Genomic DNA, 23,583 nt, shown 5'->3' with positions numbered 1-23,583 from the left:
CACATGAAATTATTGAGTTAAATAAGATAAACAATACAGAAAAGAAATTTGGGATAATCAATTGCAGGAGGATGAAGGTAAGTTGCAAGATGAAGTTGTCAAAATACCTGACTAAATGACAAAAGTGTGTAAATCAGAATGAAGAAACCTGGTCCAAAACTGCTTCCACCGCTTTGTTTTGTCCAAACACTTAACCACGTGCTACTCAAGACTCGAAGAACTTCAGTTAAAATGTAGCACATACACAGTATCATGACAACCCACAAACCTCCTAAGGCATCTTCATACCTGGAAGAGAAGCAATATAAACACATTAATGCAGGGTATTTCCGAACAGGTTTGATTCAAGAGGCAACATTGGAAGAGACCTTGTACAGCACAACTAGTTGCCTCCAATGTATAGATAATATTCACCATATGGCTGTACTTACTCTATTGACATTTATTGCTACTGTAACTGTGGTGAACAAGAAAATCCATCTTCTTTGGCAACATTTGATTTCCGAAGAAGAGAGGTCGACTGAAGAGAAAAAGGTGTATGAAAATATCGTATAAGGGAGGACGTCCCATCAAGAGGAAAAAAGTGGAATTGACATGATAATGAAAATTAAAGGTTATGATGAAGAATTGAAAGGAAGGAATTCTATGAATAGGGACTCAGAACTGAAGGAAGAGGTATGTGAAAATATAGATGCAAGTAGTAGAAATTAACACAAAGCAAGAAAGAAAAGGAAAAGAGATCTAATCTGATCGTCGGAGGACTTACCCGGTGAAAACAACTCGTTGGGGCCTCATTGCTTTTGTGTGTGCAGGTGTAGGGTCAAGAAGAGTTATTGGCCGACAAGGGAAAGCAGGAGCATAATTTTCGTCCCACCATAGTAACATTGCTATAATGGCATTTAGAGGGATAAGGTAAGTTCTTATTGTTGAGTTTATAAAAATATAGGCATATATGTATGTTTGGTTTGGTTTGGTATATGTATGTATGTACGTATGTATGTATGTATCAATCAGGAAGGAAGATAAGAAGAATGTCCTAACCTATATCTATCTCACAATAAATTAAAGGGTAGTGCCTTTTTTTAATCTCCACCCCATGGATAAATGATAATGAATCTAGTTGAAAAAAGATTCCATAATTTCATTCAATTTTTTCTAATGTGCTTTTTTTTGGAAATGGCTTTGTGTAGTGTGTCAGTTTAACTGATCTGCAAACTGCTTTTCAAAGAATCAATTATGATGTTTCATCTATTGTTATGCAGCTGAGTAGATATGATTATGAAAATTGAGGCGTGGCATGTGCATGCAATCAACGCAAAACAAAAGAATGAAAAGAATTATTTGGCTTACCCATGAATGAGTTAGAAGCCATGTATATATAATAGATCCATGATACAATTTAGGAAACGATATTAATAAGAAAATAATACTAAATTAGTGATTGACACAATCACAGATTATATACATAATACTAAAAATAAGAAGATTCTATGTATTCTAATTTCTATATTCAACACTCCCTCTCAAGCTAGTGTGAAAATATTCAACAATCGCAGCTTGTCAATGGATGACTAGAAGAAGCCAGAAAAAACTCAATGGTTAGTCCAAATAAATGCTACCGAACAAATCTGGCAGTCCACTAAATAAAAAAAGCCAAAAAGTACTTAATACATCAGCACCACACCCTAGAAAAGGACAAAAAAAACATAGGGATTGAACTGCCCTAGAAGAGTTACTGAAGCATCTATGGCGAGGAAACACCCTGGTCGGCATCAAAAGCCGAAGCTAATGTCGGGAGATAGTTAATGGTCTTGCCGGACCATTGTAGAAACTGGTCGTAACTAATGTCGGGACAGTTTAAGGTCATGCTAGACAGTTGTAGGAACTGATTAGAATCAATGTCAGGATAGTTTACGAGGTCATGCCGGACCGTTGTAGGAACTAATCGGAATTAATGTCAGGATAGTTTAAGGGGTCATCATGTCAGACCATTATAGAGACTAACCAGAATCAATGTCGAGATAATTTAAAGGGGTCGTGCCGGACCGATGTAGAGAACTAGATGTTGAACCATCTAGTGTGGCGCACACATAACTTATGACGCCGTGTTGAATGATGATGGCAACAAATGACTGAGTGCACCAAAGGACGGCTGATTAGAAAGTGCGCCAGGGGGCGGCTTTAGTTGTGCGCCAAAAGGGGCAGTTTTAGTTGTGTGCCAAAGGGGGCAGCTTAGGTGGTGCGCCAATGGGGCGACTTGGGTTGTGCGCCAGAGGGGGCAGCTTAGATGGTTCACATAGTATATCACCATGCTCACCATGATATAGGTATAATACCCCCTCCCCCCAACCTATTTGAGATTGAAATAGAGGGAAAGACAAAGTGGAACAGAAACACAAAAAAATAGATTGCGAATAAAAAAAATATGATAGAGATATTTGGGATAAGAATGAACTAGTGGGTAGAGGAAGAGATCACCATGAAATGATATTGAAAGAAAATATGTCAGTGGAATGGGTTGAGATCCGGTAGGCGGCCAAGGCAAGGTTGCCGCCTACCGGTGAAGTAAAATTAGTAGGTACTTAATCTAGCTTTGATACCAAGAAGGATGAAAAGTATTATTTGGATTACCCATGAATGAGGTAGAAGCCATGTATATATAATATATTTATGATACAATTTAGGAAACGATATAAATAAAAAAACAATACTAAATCAGTGATTGACACAATCACAGATTATATACATAATACTAAAAATAAAAAGATTCTATGTACTCTAATTTCTATATTCAACAAAAACCAAGTTCCAACTTTATACTTCCGTCTATTTTCTTCAGCTGTTTTTCATTATACAGTGTGCTTTACCAATTTTGCCACTGCTGTAAATGCCAATCTCATTAGGAACAGTCTTCAGCTGCTATGACGCACATGCAGAAGACAAATAAAATCACATGGACTTCTTTATGTTGGCCTTGAAGAAGGTTAACCTAGAACATCTAATCTTAAGCAGTGTAAACTTAAAAATATCTTTGTCTTGAGTACAATCTGGGCATCCAAGAAGGTGACAAAGATGGATGTAGGGTCTCTATTTGAGTGATTTAACCAAATATCAGTTAGAAGACTCAAATTTGTTCATTAAAAAACATGTTTCTATATCATTTTGCTTAAGCGAAGAATTCCACTTTACATCAAAAAAAGAAGAATAGAAAAAGAAAAAGAAACATCCCTAACGATGTTGGATAACAAAACAGCGCCCAATTAGTACACATTAATGTGTTTGGGAGGGGAAAAATTGAGTATACACCTAACCTTTGGCATAATCCACAAAGTGATGGCCCCAAGATTTGAACCCATAATCTTAAGGTTATTAGGCCAAGTCTTAACCATTAATCAAAGCTTCACAATATTTTTTAAATGACTCATCACTGTATAAACTATAATTAGAAAAATAAAATAGCTTCAGATTGGACATCTATGTCATAATGACATCAATGAAACTTGCAACTTTTAGCTTTGATTACACAAAACAAGGAAAGAAGATGATTTTTATCAGGTTCATAGGAACTGTTATTTTGTCAGAATAGCGCTGAAGAAATCCAGACAAAAATTAGAACTGTCACTTGGATAAGCAACAAAAAGATTCAAAAGAATAGGACACGCTTTAAGTTGATCTCCTATCTGAACCATCATTTTATTTTACTTCTATATTTTTTTAATCATGGTCAATGTTTTGGATTTATAAAATAGGATTTTTTCCCCTAACATCACATGTTTTTATTAGAAAATACGAAAAATATAGCAGTATCAGTGGATATCCTTTTCAATCATTGTCAGTCACATGTCCAGCATACAACATGAGATTTTGATCAAGTATTCTAGGATTCTTATTTTTTGAGCTGAAACATAGAGGTTGAAACAGAATGAGTTATTTAATGTGTTTGAAAATTTATTACAGCAGTGAAACTCATTCTGACTACCTTATTGAACCCAAAACCTACAACCTACAACTCATTCTGAAAATTTATTACAACCTTTCCTTTCTTTAAAACTACCACAAAATCACTTGCAGGCAGATATACTTTACCTAAAGTCATATAAGTTCATACAATAACATGCAATTGCAAACCTATTCAAGAAAAGATTCATATTAATTTTGGTCATTTAATTTTGTTTTCCCTAGAAGCAATCAAGAAATCAATGAGCATGTTAGAATATATAGTGATATATGTTATTTTTGTGTTGAGTGAGGGTACTATGGTCATATGGTTATATTGTATTTTATATAAATATTTGCCGATGGTTTTAGGTTTATTCAAGAACCTAAAAACATACGTTTAATAGACAGTCTTCTCTTTGTTTCTTCTCTCTTTCTCTCTAGCCCTAATCAAAGTTTTTCATACTGTTCCACTTCAACTGAACAGTAAGAAACAACAAAGTATGATAGAAATGTAATACTAAAACTTCATGATACAGCATACTACCTCTTTAAGACTTTCCAACTGACAACACCTGTCTCTCGTTCTTCCTGCTTTATAAGAACAGATTTTCCTTCTTTCCTTTTATTTTTTGAGTTCACACTTTTTGGAAAAGCATTCGGCACACCATTATCAGCAGGCTTCGAGGATTTATAATCAAGATTAATTCCATCTTCCATTTCATCACCATATTCCTTTTCATCCACATGTTCTTCCATTTTCCCTGCATTCTCCATGAGCTTTTTGAACAATGTTCCACTTCTAGAAAGCTCCTCGAATGTTCCCTCCTCTTTGACCATACCTTCAGATATTAATATGACTTTATCTACCTGAGGAAGAAAATGTAGCTGGTTTGTGACAAGCACTCTGGTTTTCCCTTGCAACTCGCCTTTGATACAGTTGTTAAAAACCTGGAGGAAATTGATACTGGAGATTAGACCAAGAACCAAAAAAAAAAAAAACTAATGATTAACAAAGTTGAGAAGATTCAAGAGCCAATTCAGTGATAATTATGACCCAAGATAATGTTTAGATGTTTAGAAAACATGAGCAATATTCTGAAGAGAAATAAAGGAGAGATGAAACAGAAAGTCATCTCAGTTTTCTGATTATTCTTCCGGAAGGTATATTTCAGTAAATTTAGCTTGTTTACAAGTACGAAGAGTTAGCAACAAAGAGTTTCAGAGACCTTTTTCCATAAAGTATATGGTATAATCTCAGCACAAATGACACTCTAAGTCAAAGTAAACCATTTTAACTATAAAAATTTTCGTACTCTCTAACTAGGTAGGTGACAATATATTGCTTAAACATGCAATGTTTACCTGTCGACCAACATGGGCATCTAGAGCACTTAAAGGGTCATCAAATATGTATACATCTGCATTTGAATATACAGCCCTAGCCATGGAAACCCTTTGCTTTTGTCCCCCACTAATATTCACCCCTCTTTCACCAATCTCTGTAAGATCGCGACCCTGAAAAAGCATTAAATACACAAGAAATTCAGGTCCAGGATCCATTTTAATGTAATGACAGCATTCCATCACATATCATGTTAATGAAAACTAATCACAATCATATAACATTATACTTAACAGGAAGTAAGTCAAGGTCATGCTGCAATGCAGTTACATCTATTGCCTTCCAGTATCTGGCTGGTTCAAAGTTAGATCCAAATAATATGTTCTCGCGTACCTGCAAGGATAAGATTTGCTCATTAAAAATGTGAATGATCATAAATCCTGAGCATTTTTAATATAACAAATTTTCAGCTGCAGGACATAGTTTTGATTGAGGATGAGCATGCTGTAACTCACAGTAGCATTGAAAATCCATGAAATTTGGGGAACATAAGCAACAGATCCTCTGATGACAACACTTGCATCTACTACCGGCGGAAGCTCCCCAATCATTGCCGATATAAAAGACGTCTTTCCTTCTCCAGTACCACCAATAACTGCAACTAGACTACCAACTGGGATGTCCAAATTGATGTTTGCTAATGTGGGGTTTTCTGCCTGAAAAAAATGTATATATATACATAAAAATACAGGAAACATAAATCCTAAAAGTCACAGGATTGCTAATGTTATCAGTATATGAGAAGATTGAACTCGTGTAACTATCCAGTGGAAAGGTAATGGCTTCACAGCTGAAGTAGTTTACCGTTTCCTTTATTTTATTTTCACTTCTTTATTTTTTTGGCAGGCAACTGTAACATTTTCTTGTTGATGCATAAATGGTAAACCTTGACCATTAGACAAGTAGGGCTGAAATATGTCTTATAAAATTCTGTGTTTCACTCTAGTTCACATAACAACATTCACCGTCCATCTTTCCCTATCAGGGGACTAAGGAAAAGGTTATACACAGTGCACAAGGCTCTTGCTTACGGTAGGTGTGGGAGAGAGAGTAGGTACTAGGTAGACAGCCTCCCCCCAACCTTTTTGTAAAGATGCTGATTAAAAAAAGTTCCAAGATAAAAAGTGAAAAATCATTATGAATGTTAAGTAACTTGGAATATATCTCTCATCTTTCTGAAGTCCAAATGCTTTTAAATCCTAATTATTCCTACATGTTAAGTTCGAACTATTTGTATGTAGAGATTCATGACAGCCACTTTTTCTTTTGATTGCTTTCTTAATCTGTTCACGTCACTAGCAAGTTTCTTTAGATAACTGCTACTTCCTATAGATTCCCCATGAACCTCTTATGATTATCTTTGATACAAATATGCTATATTTATAAACACCCAAAAGATACATGATGCTTTGACAGCTCCATTATATATTCTATAATAGAGAGAACACAATGCTTAGACAAACCAAAATAAGTAAGCACGAAGGACTAAAAAGCGCTATGAATGTCAAAATTTACTTTGTTGAGTGTTAGAATAGTTATATGTTCTATGTTATTTTTGTGTTAAGTTGTGGGTACTGTGGTCATATTGTTAGGTGGTATGTTTTATAAATATGTGCTGATGGTTTTAGGTTTATTTTAAGAACTTACAAATATATATTCAATATAACGCAGCCTTCTTTTCTTCTCTCTCTCTAACCCGAATCATAGTTTTACATATTTTTACATTCTAACTTGGTATTAGAGCATCAATTCTGCCCTATCAAGTGTTCATTAGACTCTTGGGATTATTCTGAGGTGACAATATGTGCTGATGTCATCCTTTGTACGATGACATCAGCATGACATCGTAATTTGTACGGACCAGATTGACCTCCCAAGGTCATTTTCTCCCTCTGATGATGATGATGACTTTTGTGGAATTTTTGGGACCATTTGATGCAAGTTTTCAATTTTTGAATGTTTTTCGAGTTTTTGGTGGTATTTTCTTCAATCTGTGGTATAGCCCATTAGCTGAAGTTTCTTCTTGCAATCAACTCTGTGGGAGCCGAAATTGCCCTAGAGAGCTGTTTCAGAGCTGGCTTTGCTGTTTTGTTGGATTTTCGAGTGATTTTGTTCATCTGTTTGGCGCAGCATTGCTGATTTTGTTCCAGTACTGTACCTATTTGTTCATTCTGGTGATTCTGGTAATTTAGCTTGGTGATTACTAGTAGTGGTAATTTCTTTGGCTTGTTTGTTTGTTTTTTTTTTTTTTTTGTGTGTGTGCGCATGCGCTTTATTGGTGGCTGGTGTTGGTCTTTGCTTTGTGCTGCCATCTATTGTTATTTTCTAGTATTGTTGTTTTATCTCATTGTCATAGCCGAGGCAAAACCTGATGCAAAATCTTCATTGGTTAACGATGATGACTTACCCAAGTTTGTTACAACTAAGAAATTAAATGGACTGAATTATCTGGCATGGGCACATGCAGTTCAGATTTTCTTGTGTGGCAAGAAAAGTCACGCTTTCTTACTGAACTTCCACTAGCTGATAATGATAAGGGCTATGATGATTGGTTAAGTGAGTATTCATGTGTTATGGGGTGACTTTGGCATAGTTTGGAACCCCATGTTGCTACTATAGTGGAGTTTTGTGAAACCTCTAATGAAATTTGGGACTCCCTTGCTGATTCTTTTTCCAAATCAAAGTAGCATTTCTCATGTCTATGAGTTGTATGAATAGATCTTTGTTACTCGACAACCTAGTTGTCCTCTACCTAAATATTATAGTGGACTTAAGAACTTGTGGGATCAATTACTACAGCACAGACCCTTTACTATTGGTTTGGCCCAACAGAAGTAATATTGGGAGGAGTTTATGATGGCATCCTTACTTTTGGGTTTAGATTCTGATTTACGGGATTTCAAAGATCAGATTCTTATTAGTGAGACTTTTCCTTCAGCTGCTAATGCCTACTCTCGGTTATTGCTTTCTTCTTTGGGATAATGTCATTCTACATCTGGTTGCTCCTCCTAGTCCTTGTCCTCTTCTGCATTGATCTCTAGCAGTGGTGACCGTGGGCCTACCCCTAGGAGTTTTCATGGCCACTCTAGTCACCACGGCTCTCATGCTGGTTCACGTGGTTCTCATGGTGGTCGTTCTTCTCATGGTTCTCATGGTAGTGGTCGACGTGGTACTAGTTCCATGTCCCGTGGTGATCGGAAGTGTACTTATTGTGGTTCCTTGGGTCATTTTGAACCCTGGTGTTGGAAGAAGTATGGTAAACCTAATTATGTGAATCAGGTTATGGATGCTCCATCCTTGCCATCGACATCCTTTCCTTCTGATATGGTGGTTTCCCCAGTTGATTCTCGTGATACACTCACTATTCAGATTAGTGAGGTTACTGACCACGTCCATTCTCTTCACATTGCTCTCCCGTCATCCTCCATAACTACATTGGCTAGTACAGGTAATATTGCACGTATGGCTCAAACTTCTAAGCCTTGGCTCCTAGACTCCGGTGCTAGTTCCAACATTTCTGATAATTCTTCTCTTTTTAATACTCTTCATCCTTGTTACCGATAATATTATCTTAGCTGATGGATCCTCCCAACCTGTCAGTGGGCAAGGTACTCTTCAATCCATCTCTAGTCTTTATGTTCCCACCTTTCCATTTAATTTGCCTTCTATTAGTCAATTAACTAAAGCTCTTCACTTTCTCTTACTTCATGTGTATTGCATGCCTTCCAGACCAAGCAGATGATTGGTTCGGGACATAAGAAAGATGACTTATATTTTTTGGATACTAATGGCTCTCCTCATCCTACTTCTGTTGTTTTGAGCGCGTCTCCTACTATAGCGATCCCGGGTTTACCCTTGTTGTACAGTGATCCGGACATGTGTCCGTGAATGTTGGTAGTTGTTTATTTCCTAGTTTGCATCCTCTTTACTTTGTATTTTGAGTTATGGGATGTGTTGGGCAGGTTTGTTACAGGTTGGTTGTGCTTGGGAGCCTAGTGTTGCTGCCCAGATTTTTGGTCCTTCGCTCGAGCGAGGAGTTTGTCGCTCGAGCGAGAGTAGTGTTGCCCCGGTTCTGGACCTGAGAGTTGTAGTTTCTGGCTCAAGCGAGCTTTTCGTGGCTCGAGCGGTCTGGGTTTTTCTTCGCTCGATCGAGAACTCCTTGGCTCGAGCGAGAGTTTTCTGTGTCTGGTCGCTCGAGCGACCAATCCTTCGCTCGAGCGAGCGTGTTTTATATCAGCGGACAGCAGCGTCTAAAACATCACTTTTTCATCTTTTTTCTTTGAGCAAAACCTAAATCCGAGCCTCTCTCACTCTAAACTTGCACTCTCTCTAAGATTTCATCTCCCTAGGGTGTTAACCTAGCCTAGGGCCTTTGTTAAAAAGATAGAGGGCGTTGAGAGCTTCGATTTAATCTGAAAAAGTTTGGATTTGGAGCAAGTTGATCTTGGAGTCTTCATCTCCTTTGTGGCTTAAACTTCGAGGTAGGGATAACCTACTCCTCTCTATGGGTTTTGTCTTTAAATTTTGGTATTTTGAGATGTTGGGCTTGGTTTGGTAATTTTGTGAAAGTTTGGGGCTTTTGTGCAATTATACAAAAGTTGGGGTTTTATTCATAATAAACCTAGATGCATGTTTAGCATGAAAAAAATGGAATGATTGCTGAATCATTGAAGAAAATGGGACCTAAGGGTGAAATGGTAATTATGGAAAATGGCCTAATTACATTGTTTAATTAATTGGGATAATTAATTGGTGAGAAATGAAATGTTGATTGAATATCCATTTGCGCATTTATTTTCTGTTTAGAAATAACTGCTTTGGGCTATCGGTGGAGGATAGTCGTGATTGTTGTAGACAATGTATGTTGATTAGGCAAACTGAAACTAATCAATGGAATGTGTTATGGAACTTGACAGTTGCTGGAATACATTAATTGTTCGTATTGTGTGATTGTATATAGAACCAATGTGTTTATATACGTTATGTGTAGAGGAGGAGATAGGGGATGTACTCCGCGGTTTAGGGGAAGATAGGGGATGGACCTCTAAACCGGATAGGTATTTGGAGGAGATAGGGGATGTACTCCGTAGACAGAGCTCATATGCTTGTCTAGAGAAGTGAAGATAGAGCTCATATGCTTATCTTTGTGAAGTATGAAGTGTGGATACAGCTTGTATGCTTATCTGTGGATATTGTTGATATACATATCTGTTGTGAAGTGTGGATACAGCTTGTATGCTTATCTGTGGATATTGTTGATATACATATCTGTTGTGAAGTGTGGATACAGCTTGTATGCTTATCTGAATGTGAGATATAGTTTTTATACATATCTGTGGAAATGATGATAGAGCTAGCATGCTTATCTGTTAAAAATGGAAAATGAAAAGTAATTGGGACTTGTAAGTCGTTGACATAAATATGTAATTTATGTGGTTGAATCAGTGTTGACCAACTATCAATTGCTAATGTTTTAGTCATTGTCCATGGTTGGTTTAGTGTATTTCTACTGGGCTGTGGCTCACCCTATATGGGAATATCATTTTCAGGTACCGGAAGCATGCCACCTCCAAGGACATAGCTGGGAGGCTAGTGGCGGGCATAGTTTTGTCGTTTTACTTTTGATGTATTACATGTAATTTCAAGCCAAGGGCTTAATGTGTAAACGAGTTAGAACTCTTTGTTGTAACCAAGTGTTAACTTGGAAAGCTGTAAGCCCGTAGGGCTTTTTGTTATGAGATTAACATGTAATACTTATGTAATGGAATTCTAATGAATGATAGAAGGTGGTTAGTTTATCTATCAACGCTTGTCTTATTTGTTGGATTTAATGTTATTATTTTGAGGGCGTTACAACTTGGTATCAGAGCGTACCGGGTTCGAATACTTTGGGTACGTGGGAAGTGATTAGGATCACAATGGGTTTGTCTCGCTTGATAGAGACTTAGATGTAGTATCACATGCTATGTGCTTACTTGATAACATGCTTATGTGACTATGTGGGTATGGGATTTAATTTCTAGGATGTTGATTGGATCCTTGAGTTTCTGGGAGTCTTGTTGGAAAGGCACTTGATCAATGCTATTTCTAACCGGAACTCTAGTAACGCCTTGGGACTATCATTATCCGGAAATGAAATTCGTAAGTGCTTATGTGTTTATGTGCTTATGTGGAGTGAATTACACTTGTCCATGCATTAGGACGTGAGTGTTTAGTTTCGGCACACCTATGAATGTGCTAACGTTCTGTGTTGCCTTTATTAGGATGTCAGGACGAGGAAGAGGTGCTAGGCGTGGTAGACCTGCGAGGCAGGAAGTACCATTACAGGGTGAGATTCCGGCAGTGCAGGAGGGAGTTGGTCAGGCCAATGTGGCTGAGCCAGTGGGTCAGCAGGCTATGGGTGCCTTGGCCAGAGAGTTAGCAGGAGCTTTGGGTATTCTTAGGGCTGAGAACCAGGCAGCTGAGGCAGGGCCTTCCTTCTTGAAGAGGGAGTTCTTTCGGTGTAATCCGGACGAGTTTATTGGGGATCCTAAAGAGCCGCTTAAGGCAGATGAATGGCTCGAACAGACAACGAAGACGTTTGAGATGCTTGGCATCGAGGACGGAGCACTGAAAGTGACCTTGGCATCCTTCCAGCTGAAGGGAGATGCGGGTCAATGGTGGAAGTACGAGAAAGCTCGTGTTGGTGGTACTTGGGAGGCGTTTGTGAATGCTTTTCAGGAGAGGTTTTTATCAGCAGCAGCTAGGGAGAAGCTGAGGGATCAGTTTAGCCGGCTTAATCAGCAGGGCTTGTCAGTGGCCGAGTTTGAGGCTACCTTTACTAGTCTGTCTAGGTTTGCACCTGAACTGGTGGCGTCTGAGGAACGCCGTTGCTATGAGTTTGAGCGGAAGTTGAGGCGGGGCCTCAAGTTGAGAGTTGGTGGGTCTTATATTCGAGAGTATAGACACCTAGTGGATGCTGCAGCTCATATGGAGCTTATGATGCAGGAGGAGGATGAGGGTCAGAGAGGCTCCAAGAGGAGCCAGGATAGTCAGAGTGATGGCAGGAGGCAGAAGGGTAATAACCCTCAGCAGTCTCAAGGTGCAGTCTCTAGATCGACCTTTCCAGTGCCTAGTGTAGGCTCGGGGAGAGGCAGTCAGGGAGAATTCACTTGTTACAAGTGTGGCCAGCTGGGTCACAAGGTTTCTGTTTGCCCGCAGAAGGGTGGGGGTCAGAAAGCTGCTTCTTCATCAGCTAGACCGCAGAGTCAGAGTTTGGGCAGGGGGCAGCTCTTGACTTGTTATCAGTGTGGACAACCTGGGCACATGAAGAGGTTTTGCCCACAGTTGTGTGCCACTTCGGGAGCGTCTGGTTCTAGGCAGACGCAGGGTTTTCAGCCAGCTCAGTCTGTGCAGGCCTCGAGGGCCAATCCGGGAGTTTCGTCATCCCAGTCTGTGCAGCAGTCTTTTGCTCCGAGAGGTGAGCAGGTAGACCAGGGGCCTACGGGGCGCGTGTATGCTGTTACCGCGCAGGATTTAGTACCGGCTCCATCAGTAGTGAGAGGTACTTTTCTGTTTTGCAACTCAGTTGCTAGTGTGTTGATAGACACGGGTGCATCTCATTCTTTTGTATCTGCTGCATTTGCATCTGTTTTGGAATTGGAGTTAGCACAGTTAGCATCTCCTATTTGTGTGGTATCGCCTTTGGGTGGTGAGTTGATCCTGAAACAGGGTGTTAGAGGATGTGATATAGAGGTCGCCGACTATAGGCTTCCTTTTCCGTTTGTTGTCATGCCCATGAAGGGTTTTGATGTTATTTTGGGTATGGACTGGTTATCGTCATACCGGGCTGTTATTGATTGCTACCGCCAGAGGGTTACATTGTGTACCTTGAGCGGGGAGTGGTTCCATTTCTTGGGAGACCGGGTTGGTAGTGTTTTGCCACCGGGGTATGATTCGCGAGGGCGAGGTGAGCTTAGTGGGTTACTTGCTAGCTTTGAGAGTAGCGAGTGTGTTGAGACCCAGATTGTGTTACCGAGGGTGGTTTGTGAGTATTCGGATGTTTTTCCCGAAGAACTTGTTAGTTTGCCACCTCACCGAGAGATAGAGTTCTCTATTAATTTAGTGCCTGGTACGGCGCCGATTTCTATGGCACCTTACCGTTTTGCTCCAGCAGAGTTGGTTGAGTTGAAAGTTCAGCTCCAGGAATTGCTCGAGAAGGGCTTTGTTCGCCCTAGTGTTTCACCGTGGGGAGCACCGGCACTCTTTGTTAAAAAGAAAGATGGTGCCTTGAGATTGTGTATAGACTACCGGAAGTTGAATCGGGCTACGGTTAAGAATAAGTACCCTATGCCCCGTATAGATGATTTGTTTGACCAATTGAAGGGTTCCCGTTGTTTCTCTAAGATAGACTTGAGATCGGGTTACCATCAGTTGAGGGTCAGGGAGGAAGATATTCCTAAGACGGCATTCCGTACGCGGTATGGCCATTATGAGTTTTTGGTGATGCCATTCGGGCTTACCAATGCACCGGCAGTCTTTATGGACTTGATGAACCGGATTTTCCGGGAGTTCTTAGACCGATTTGTGGTCGTCTTCGTGGACGACATTCTTATCTATTCGCCTTCTGAGGAGGAGCACGAGGCACACTTGAGAGTGGTGCTTGAGTTACTTAGAGCCCATAGGCTGTATGCCAAGTTTGGGAAGTGTGAGTTCTGGCTGGGGGAAGTCAAGTTCTTAGGCCACGTGGTATCCGGGGAAGGGGTGTCTGTTGATACATCCAAGGTCGAGGCAGTGCAAGATTGGGCACAGCCTAAGAGTGTATTTGAGATCCGCAGTTTTCTGGGTTTAGCTGGGTATTACCGTCGGTTTGTGAAAGATTTCTCCAGGTTAGCGTCACCGTTGACTAGACTGACTCGGAAGGGAGTCAAGTTTGTGTGGAGTGAGACTTGTGAAAAGTCGTTCCAAGAGCTGAAAGTTAGATTGACCACCGCACCGGTGTTGATTATTCCGGAGAGAGGGTTGGGTTATGCGGTTTATTGTGATGCCTCACGAGAGGGTTTGGGTTGTGTGTTGATGCAAGAGGGGAAAGTGGTAGCTTATGGCTCACGTCAGTTGAAAATACATGAGAAGAATTACCCCACACACGACCTAGAGTTAGCAGCTGTGATCTTCGCCTTGAAAATCTGGAGGCACTACCTTTATGGTGAGAGGTTCGAGGTATTCTCGGATCATAAGAGTTTGAAGTATCTGTTTACACAGAGAGACTTGAATCTGAGGCAAAGGAGATGGATGGAATTCATCGAGGATTATGATTTTGAGTTGCATTATCATCCGGGAAAGGCCAATGTTGTGGCCGATGCCCTTAGTAGGAAAACCATTAGTGATGTAGCTTGTATAGCCATCCGGGAATGGGAGATGTTGGGAGCACTTGGCGAGTTTGATTTGCTACTGGGCGAATCTATTGAGGCTGCGGCCTTGTTTTCTGTTGTTGCGCAGCCTACACTTGTGATTAGAGTGTTAGAGGCACAGAGAGGTGACCTTGAGGTAGAATCCCTCCGAGAGAAGATCTCCAGTGGGAAAGTTGAGAAGGGTTTGACGGTGTATCCCGACCTGAGTGTGAGATACCGAGACCGTTTGTTTGTACCGGAGTCTTGCCGTGAGGAAGTACTCCGAGAGTTTCACCATTCGCGCCTTGCGGTGCATCCGGGAGGTACTAAGATGTATCAGGATTTGGGTCGCCAGTTTTGGTGGCGGGGTATGAAAAGAGATGTGGCTGTTTTCGTATCGAAGTGCCTTACTTGCCAGCAAGTGAAGGCCGAGCATCAGAGGCCAGCGGGTTTGTTGCAACCCTTGCCTATTGCCGAGTGGAAGTGGGAGCATGTCACTATGGACTTCGTTGTGGGTCTTCCGAGGACTCAGCGGGGTAGTGATGCTATTTGGGTGGTTGTAGACCGGTTAACTAAGTCGGCGCACTTTATTCCTTTGCGCGTGAGAGATTCGGTAGATCATCTTGCCGATTTGTATATTCGGGACGTAGTGAGATTGCACGGGGTCCCAGTGACGATCGTCTCAGATAGAGATCCTCGTTTTACTGCTAGGTTGTGGCAGAGTTTGCAGAGTGCCTTGGGCACTAAGTTGACTTTTAGTACGGCCTATCATCCTCAGACTGATGGGCAGACCGAGCGTACTATTCAGATCCTCGAGGATATGCTTCGGGGTTGTGTCCTGGACTTCTGTGGGACGTGGGAGAGGCACTTGCCATTGGTAGAGTTTGCCTACAACAACAGTTTTCAGTCTAGCATCGGTATGGCACCGTTTGAGGCCTTGTATGGCCGACCGTGTAGGTCTCCAGTTTGTTGGGCCGAGGTGGGTGATGCACCTTTGTTGGGTCCGGAGTTGGTGAGGGAGACGACGGAGAAAGTTGAGCTTATCCGTAGGAGGCTTGTTACAGCCCAGAGTCGGCAGAAATCTTATGCTGACCGTAGGAGGAGACCTTTGGCGTTTGAAGTAGGTGATCATGTCTTTCTGAAGATATCACCTAGGCGAGGTCTGATGAGGTTTGGAAAGAGTGGGAAGTTATCCCCTCGGTTTATTGGTCCTTTTGAGATCCTTGAGAGGATAGGTGAGGTTGCTTATCGGTTAGCCTTACCGCCACAGTTGTCCGGAGTACATGACGTGTTTCATGTGAGTATGCTTCGGAAGTATGAACCAGATCCATCACATGTGCTGGATTGGAGCGATTTAGAGGTAGATGAGGATGCCTCGTATGAGGAGAGACCGGTTCGGATCTTGGATAGGCGGGATCAGGTCCTGCGTGGCAAGACCATTCCTTTGGTGAAAGTCTTGTGGAAACATCACGGAGTGGAGGAAGCCACTTGGGAACGTGAGTTGGGAGTCCGTGAGAAATATCCGGACTTGTTTGTTGATATGTAATCTTATATTTAAAAGTTGTGAAAATTTGAAATATGTTTGGAACTTGCCTCCTATGGAAGTTGAATGTAACATTATAGGTGTTAAGTATATTGTTGACATTGGAAAGATAGTGCATAATGTTAGTGCATGTTAATAATACATATGTTTGTGTTATGTCTCTTGTTTAAGGGATGGGATGACCAGTAATGGGTCGAATTGTTGAATGTTAAATTGTAACATTGTTTAAAATGGAGGAAAACCTGTTTTGCAAACTTGTGCTTAATTTCGGGGGCGAAATTCTTTAAGGGGGGGAGGTTATAGCGATCCCGGGTTTACCCTTGTTGTACAGTGATCCGGACATGTGTCCGTGAATGTTGGTAGTTGTTTATTTCCTAGTTTGCATCCTCTTTACTTTGTATTTTGAGTTATGGGATGTGTTGGGCAGGTTTGTTACAGGTTGGTTGTGCTTGGGAGCCTAGTGTTGCTGCCCAGATTTTTGGTCCTTCGCTCGAGCGAGGAGTTTGTCGCTCGAGCGAGAGTAGTGTTGCCCCGGTTCTGGACCTGAGAGTTGTAGTTTCTGGCTCGAGCGAGCTTTTCGTGGCTCGAGCGGTCTGGGTTTTTCTTCGCTCGATCGAGAACTCCTTGGCTCGAGCGAGAGTTTTCTGTGTCTGGTCGCTCGAGCGACCAATCCTTCGCTCGAGCGAGCGTGTTTTATATCAGCGGACAGCAGCGTCTAAAACATCACTTTTTCATCTTTTTTCTTTGAGCAAAACCTAAATCCGAGCCTCTCTCACTCTAAACTTGCACTCTCTCTAAGATTTCATCTCCCTAGGGTGTTAACCTAGCCTAGGGCCTTTGTTAAAAAGATAGAGGGCGTTGAGAGCTTCGATTTAATCTGAAAAAGTTTGGATTTGGAGCAAGTTGATCTTGGAGTCTTCATCTCCTTTGTGGCTTAAACTTCGAGGTAGGGATAACCTACTCCTCTCTATGGGTTTTGTCTTTAAATTTTGGTATTTTGAGATGTTGGGCTTGGTTTGGTAATTTTGTGAAAGTTTGGGGCTTTTGTGCAATTATACAAAAGTTGGGGTTTTATTCATAATAAACCTAGATGCATGTTTAGCATGAAAAAAATGGAATGATTGCTGAATCATTGAAGAAAATGGGACCTAAGGGTGAAATGGTAATTATGGAAAATGGCCTAATTACATTGTTTAATTAATTGGGATAATTAATTGGTGAGAAATGAAATGTTGATTGAATATCCATTTGCGCATTTATTTTCTGTTTAGAAATAACTGCTTTGGGCTATCGGTGGAGGATAGTCGTGATTGTTGTAGACAATGTATGTTGATTAGGCAAACTGAAACTAATCAATGGAATGTGTTATGGAACTTGACAGTTGCTGGAATACATTAATTGTTCGTATTGTGTGATTGTATATAGAACCAATGTGTTTATATACGTTATGTGTAGAGGAGGAGATAGGGGATGTACTCCGCGGTTTAGGGGAAGATAGGGGATGGACCTCTAAACCGGATAGGTATTTGGAGGAGATAGGGGATGTACTCCGTAGACAGAGCTCATATGCTTGTCTAGAGAAGTGAAGATAGAGCTCATATGCTTATCTTTGTGAAGTATGAAGTGTGGATACAGCTTGTATGCTTATCTGTGGATATTGTTGATATACATATCTGTTGTGAAGTGTGGATACAGCTTGTATGCTTATCTGTGGATATTGTTGATATACATATCTGTTGAGAATGTGGATATAGCTTTTATGCTTATCTGAATGTGAGATATAGTTTTTATACATATCTGTGGAAATGATGATAGAGCTAGCATGCTTATCTGTTAAAAATGGAAAATGAAAAGTAATTGGGACTTGTAAGTCGTTGACATAAATATGTAATTTATGTGGTTGAATCAGTGTTGACCAACTATCAATTGCTAATGTTTTAGTCATTGTCCATGGTTGGTTTAGTGTATTTCTACTGGGCTGTGGCTCACCCTATATGGGAATATCATTTTCAGGTACCGGAAGCATGCCACCTCCAAGGACATAGCTGGGAGGCTAGTGGCGGGCATAGTTTTGTCGTTTTACTTTTGATGTATTACATGTAATTTCAAGCCAAGGGCTTAATGTGTAAACGAGTTAGAACTCTTTGTTGTAACCAAGTGTTAACTTGGAAAGCTGTAAGCCCGTAGGGCATTTTGTTATGAGATTAACATGTAATACTTATGTAATGGAATTCTAATGAATGATAGAAGGTGGTTAGTTTATCTATCAACGCTTGTCTTATTTGTTGGATTTAATGTTATTATTTTGAGGGCGTTACACCTACAATGGCATTTCCGCTTGGGTCATCCATCATTGGCTAAGCTTAAGTTAGCTATTCCTGATTTGAGTCATGTGTCTCAGCTTGAGTGTAAAGTGTGTCAGCTTGGCAAGCATCGACGTAGTTCTTTAACTAGTCGTAGTGTTAGTCGCGTGTCTACGTCTTTTGATGTAGTCCACACAGATATATGGGGTCCCTCTCAAACTCCTACTATTAATGGTTTTTTTTATTTTGTTATTTTTGTGGATGATTACTCTTGAATGACTTAGTTGTTTTTATTACAACAACAGTCTGACTTGCCCCAAATACTTTCTAAGTTTTATAATGAAATTTTTACTAAGTTTGGGAAATCTTTAAGATATTTCGGCCTGATAATGCTTTAGAATATGTGCAATCTATTGTGAATAATTTTTGTGATGATCGTAGTATTATACATCAGACTAGTTGTGCTCACACCTCCCAAAAAAGTAGTGTTGCTGAGCGGAAACATTGCCATTGTTTGGCCGCACCTTAATGTTTAACATGCATGTACCGAAACAGTTTTGGGGTGATGCTGTGCTCACTGCTTGTTCTCTTATTAACCGCATGCCCTCGGTTGTTTTACAAAACTAGTCTCATTTCTCTCAATTATACCCCAATTGTTCCCTGTTTCCACTTCCTCTTCGTGTGTTTGGTTGTGTGGGCTTTGTCCATGTCCTTGATTTAAGAATGGATAAGTTATCTCCCCATGCTCGCAAATGTGTTTTTTTAGGTTATTCTCGTACTAAAAAATGTTATCGGTGTTATCATACTAAGTGTCGTCAATTTTTTGTTAGGGTTGATGTTAGCTTTTTTGAGTCCACCTCTTTTTTTTTCCTCCTTCTGGCCAGCAGTTGTCTGCTCATCTTATCTCATCGTGAGGGGGAGCCGTCTTTTCCCACTCCCACTCCGACTCCGACTCCCACTCTTCTAGTGCCTTTTGTCCCCTCACCGGCTCTAGGTTTAGATTACTGTCATTCTTCACCATCTCCTCTATAGGTTTATCAGCGGTCTCAAGCGCGTCACATTGTTTCTTATGGCCCGGCTACTTCATCTTCTTCGTTAGAGGCTCTTGCATCTTGCTCCAGTGCTAAGGTTGAGTATCGTACCATGGCTTGTACCGCCTCTGAGATGTTGTGGGTTTGTTGTCTTTTGTAGGATTTTAGTATTTCCATTCCCACTCCACTGAACATATGTTGTGATAATCAGGCCACTATTTCATTTTTTAATAACCTTGTGTTTCATGAGCGCATAAACTATATTGAGATTGATTGTCATTTTATTCGGGATTTGTTGTTGTGGAAGCAACTTATGACACCATATATTCGTTCTGATGTTTAGTTGGGCGATACCCTCACCAAACCCCTCGCTCCTTTATTTTAGTGTTTGTCTGCCAAGCTGGGCATGTTCGATCTCTATGCCAGCTTGAGGGTTAGTGTTAGAATAGTTATATGTTCTATGTTATGTTTGTGTTAAGTTGAGGGTACTATGGTCATATTGTTAGGTGTTATGTTTTATAAATGAGGGCTGCTATTAGCACCTGCCTAATTTCTTTGGACCCCTCATTTCTTTGAATCTCCGCCCTAAATCCTAAATTTTAATGAGATTTCTTTGAACAGACTTAATACCAATTTTACCCATATTCATAATATTATCACACCCAAGTGTACACTCACCTAATTTTTCACACCCTCTCTTCTTCTTCTCTCAGTGAACAATGAACGATTGAGAACAACAAATGATTGAGAGACGAATCAAATATCCCTCTCTTCTCTTCTCTCATAAACGATGGTCTCTTTCTCCTTGTCACCATGAACGGCGGTATCTCAGTCGAAAATCTCTTCTACGATCTCTTTCTTCTTCTCTTAGGTAACCTCCAACTCCCCATCACTTTTTTTTCTTGGTTTATTTCAGGGTAATACCCTCGATACAGGGGGTTTTAGAGGGAAAAACCCTTAGAAAAGAAATAGGAGAAAAATTCTGCAAAATAGAACCGTTCGGCATTCCAGTTCCGAACAAAATGTTTATATCCAGCACTGCATTACTGAACTAAATGTTTTTGTTCAGCACTGTATTACTGAACTGAACCTTAACAGTTGACAAACCAATACCGAATCGAAAATGACCCAGAATCGTAAATGCAAGATAGATAAACTTACCTATGCAATGCCAACCTCATCAGAGTTTTTGTCATCGTCTTCCATTGCTCTATAAGTATCAACAAATGGTGAAAAAGATCACAAATGTTGAAACTCAGAGTCTGTAATAGGATTGTTTGCAACATTAACTGATTTGGAATACTGAACACATTTGAAACCATCGAACAAAACGTTAACTGATTAGGTGGTTTCAAATGTTTTTCATTGAAGATGAATACGTGGGTGTAAGATGGTGATGAAGAAGAATACGGTTAGGCTTTAGGTTGGTAACGAATACGTATAGATGGGGATGAAGGTTGTACAATATTGTAGAGTGTCATTCTAATTGTTTTCATTTGGTGGGTGGGTGTTTCATTAAAAATTGTCATTTAATGTAATTTTACATCAGGATACAATTGTAATAAAAAAAAAAAGAAGTTAAAAATTGGAGGGTTCAAAAAAATTAGGTAGGTGCTAATAGTAGCACTCTTTTTAAATATGTGCTGATTGTTTTAGGTTTATTTTAAGAACCTACAAATATATTCAATATAACAGTCTTCTTTTCTTCTCCTCTCTTTCTCTCTAACCCTAATCATAGTTTTACATATTTTTACATCATAACTTTGAGCAATGCATAAGAAATCATAAAATTAAAGCACAAACACAGAATTGAAAAGCAGAAAGCAACACACACCATAAACACAAAACACACTTGTAAATTTAATGTTGATAGCAAACCTTAGAATCCCATGAAAAGTATCCATTCTTGATTGAGATGGCAGGAAGTTCTGGCTCAAGAGGTGGATTCGGTAACAGAATTCTTCCTTCAGCGAAGAATAGCTCCTCCAGTCGTTGTAATGATACATTTGCATTTACAACTTGTAAGCAATATCCATATTTAAATTTTAGAGCAAAACTGGCACTTGAGCACTACTCTGAACATGTAGGGGGGAGGGTGGGGTGAACATTCTATTTAACAGATATAAGGTAAAGAAATGAAAACAATTAGGCTGCAATATATCAGAATATAAAATATAAATATAAATAAATAAAAAGTGAATTGCAAAGCAGTTTTCACTCAGATCCTTCAATCATTTATCCCTCAGGGGCTGTATCATGACTTTTCAAAGGTAGTAATACACTCTTTGAGGTGTCGCGTGGTTAATGCCTCTTTCTATCTATGAGGCTAGCAAGGGGCCACCCTAAGGGTGTGCTAAGAAACCTTAACGATCCCTCAAAACAACACTGAGTCAGCTCTAAATTAGCATTTATGAAACACAACTACTTCATTTTAGTAGTCATAGCAGTGTCTAATTGAGATATTTATGGACACACCATATGGCATGTCAATTTTTTAATTATTTTTTCACTGGACAAGTTAGGGGGACACATCAAGCACATGCGTGTCTTGTGCCTAGATACTCCACATTACACATTTGTGTTTTTTATTTTATTTTTATTTATAATTTTAGAAAGTTGGTTTGGTGGTCAAAGTATTGCATTTCGAAACAAGATGGTGGCAGAAAAAAACATTTCTCCTAATACGTTATATCTTTGATATCTGTAATATGTGTCCTAAAATTCAACTAATATAGGCAGAAAGCATATGTCTTTGAAAAAATCAATTTCAGTGTGTTACTATAATCTTTTTTATGTACATTGGTTTGTAGAAATTTTGGTGCAAACTTTTGGCATATGTAAACACTATATTATTATTTCTCAAGAATAATAGTATGATTTACATATTTTTTATGGATGATCTATTCATTATTGTAATGACTCTAATTTTTTTTTTTAAATAGCCAGTGCATAATTTAATTGAGCAAATTTTCGAATTTGATTGTTGTGTAAATTCTGTGCAAAAACAGTTCGGTTTTGTATTTTTTAGTAATAGTTTCCGATCTCAGAAATTTATGAAAATTTTATATATTGTTCCCATATGAGTCTAGCACGTTGTATAAAAAATTCAGAATTAAATGATGAGTATTTATTTTATGAAAATTCACGAACTGATTGGTGTTCAGTTTAATTTATAACAGAATTTGAAATTGAGTTTTGGGTGCTCGGACCAGGATTTGAGATAAATTTGTTAGGACTATTTTGGTATATAATTGGACCATGTTTGATCTATGGGTGAGACCCATGATTTAAATTTAATTTAATTTAAATTTGTTTAATGACTCATCTTTAACTGTTTAGTCATTTTTAATTAGGTGATTGGTGGTAACCGCCTTAGGAGTTGTAATTATTTATTATATAGGATTATAATAAATATTTGATAGTTGATTTTATGGTGTGTACCATATGGCAAAAAATTATATATTTTATAAATAATGAAAATGTGTATATTTCATAGTGATCAAAATATTATATTTTGTGGTGAGAAAAATTATATCATTTTATAATTTATATTATAAAATTTGAAAGTATTATTACAAAAGTAATATGTATATATATATATATTTAAAAATACCAAGCTTTGGGAAGACAAACTCACAGGGGTTGCCCCTCTTTTTGTGTTGGCCATCATTCACCTTCCTTTCCTTTTCATCTCATATCATTTCTTGTTGGGTTGGCAGAGAGCTTGGCTCTCTTTCTCTCTATCTCAACGTGTCTCTCTCTCTCTCTCCTTTTCTCTTTTCTCTATTGTTGCTCAATCTTTGAGCTTCAAATGGAAGTCCTTAGAGTGAGATTTTGCAAAACTGTTGTAAATGAAAGTTGGAGAGCTCGTCGTGATATTCGCAATAGTGTTCTCGGATTCATGACCAGATGATGTTTGCATTTTCGGATTAGCTTTTCTTCATATTTGAGATAAGGACTTTCTTCATATTTTTATATTAAAAATGACAGATTATGG

General features: G+C 39.4%; 2 protein-coding genes across 2 annotated transcripts in view; one reads left to right on the top strand and one right to left on the bottom strand.

The window, feature by feature from the left end:
• The window catches only part of LOC114291055 (ABC transporter C family member 12), an 81,426-nt gene that overhangs the window by 21,452 nt on the left and 36,391 nt on the right, over window positions 1-23,583 (bottom strand). The window contains 6 exon segments of the mRNA XM_082909623.1: window positions 108-288; window positions 4,484-4,887; window positions 5,302-5,454; window positions 5,576-5,674; window positions 5,797-5,997; window positions 21,465-21,604. Coding sequence (XP_082765749.1) covers window positions 108-288; window positions 4,484-4,887; window positions 5,302-5,454; window positions 5,576-5,674; window positions 5,797-5,997; window positions 21,465-21,604 — 1,178 coding nt within the window.
• The window catches only part of LOC145813725 (uncharacterized), an 80,364-nt gene that overhangs the window by 33,366 nt on the left and 23,415 nt on the right, over window positions 1-23,583 (top strand). The window lies entirely within an intron of this gene.

Source organism: Camellia sinensis, chromosome 15 (assembly GCF_055761805.1).
Source record: "Camellia sinensis isolate YWXY chromosome 15, ASM5576180v1, whole genome shotgun sequence".
NCBI classification, from domain to species: Eukaryota; Viridiplantae; Streptophyta; class Magnoliopsida; order Ericales; family Theaceae; genus Camellia; species Camellia sinensis.
The sequence above is the reverse complement of the archived record's forward strand: the minus strand, read 5'-3'. Positions and strand labels throughout refer to the sequence as shown.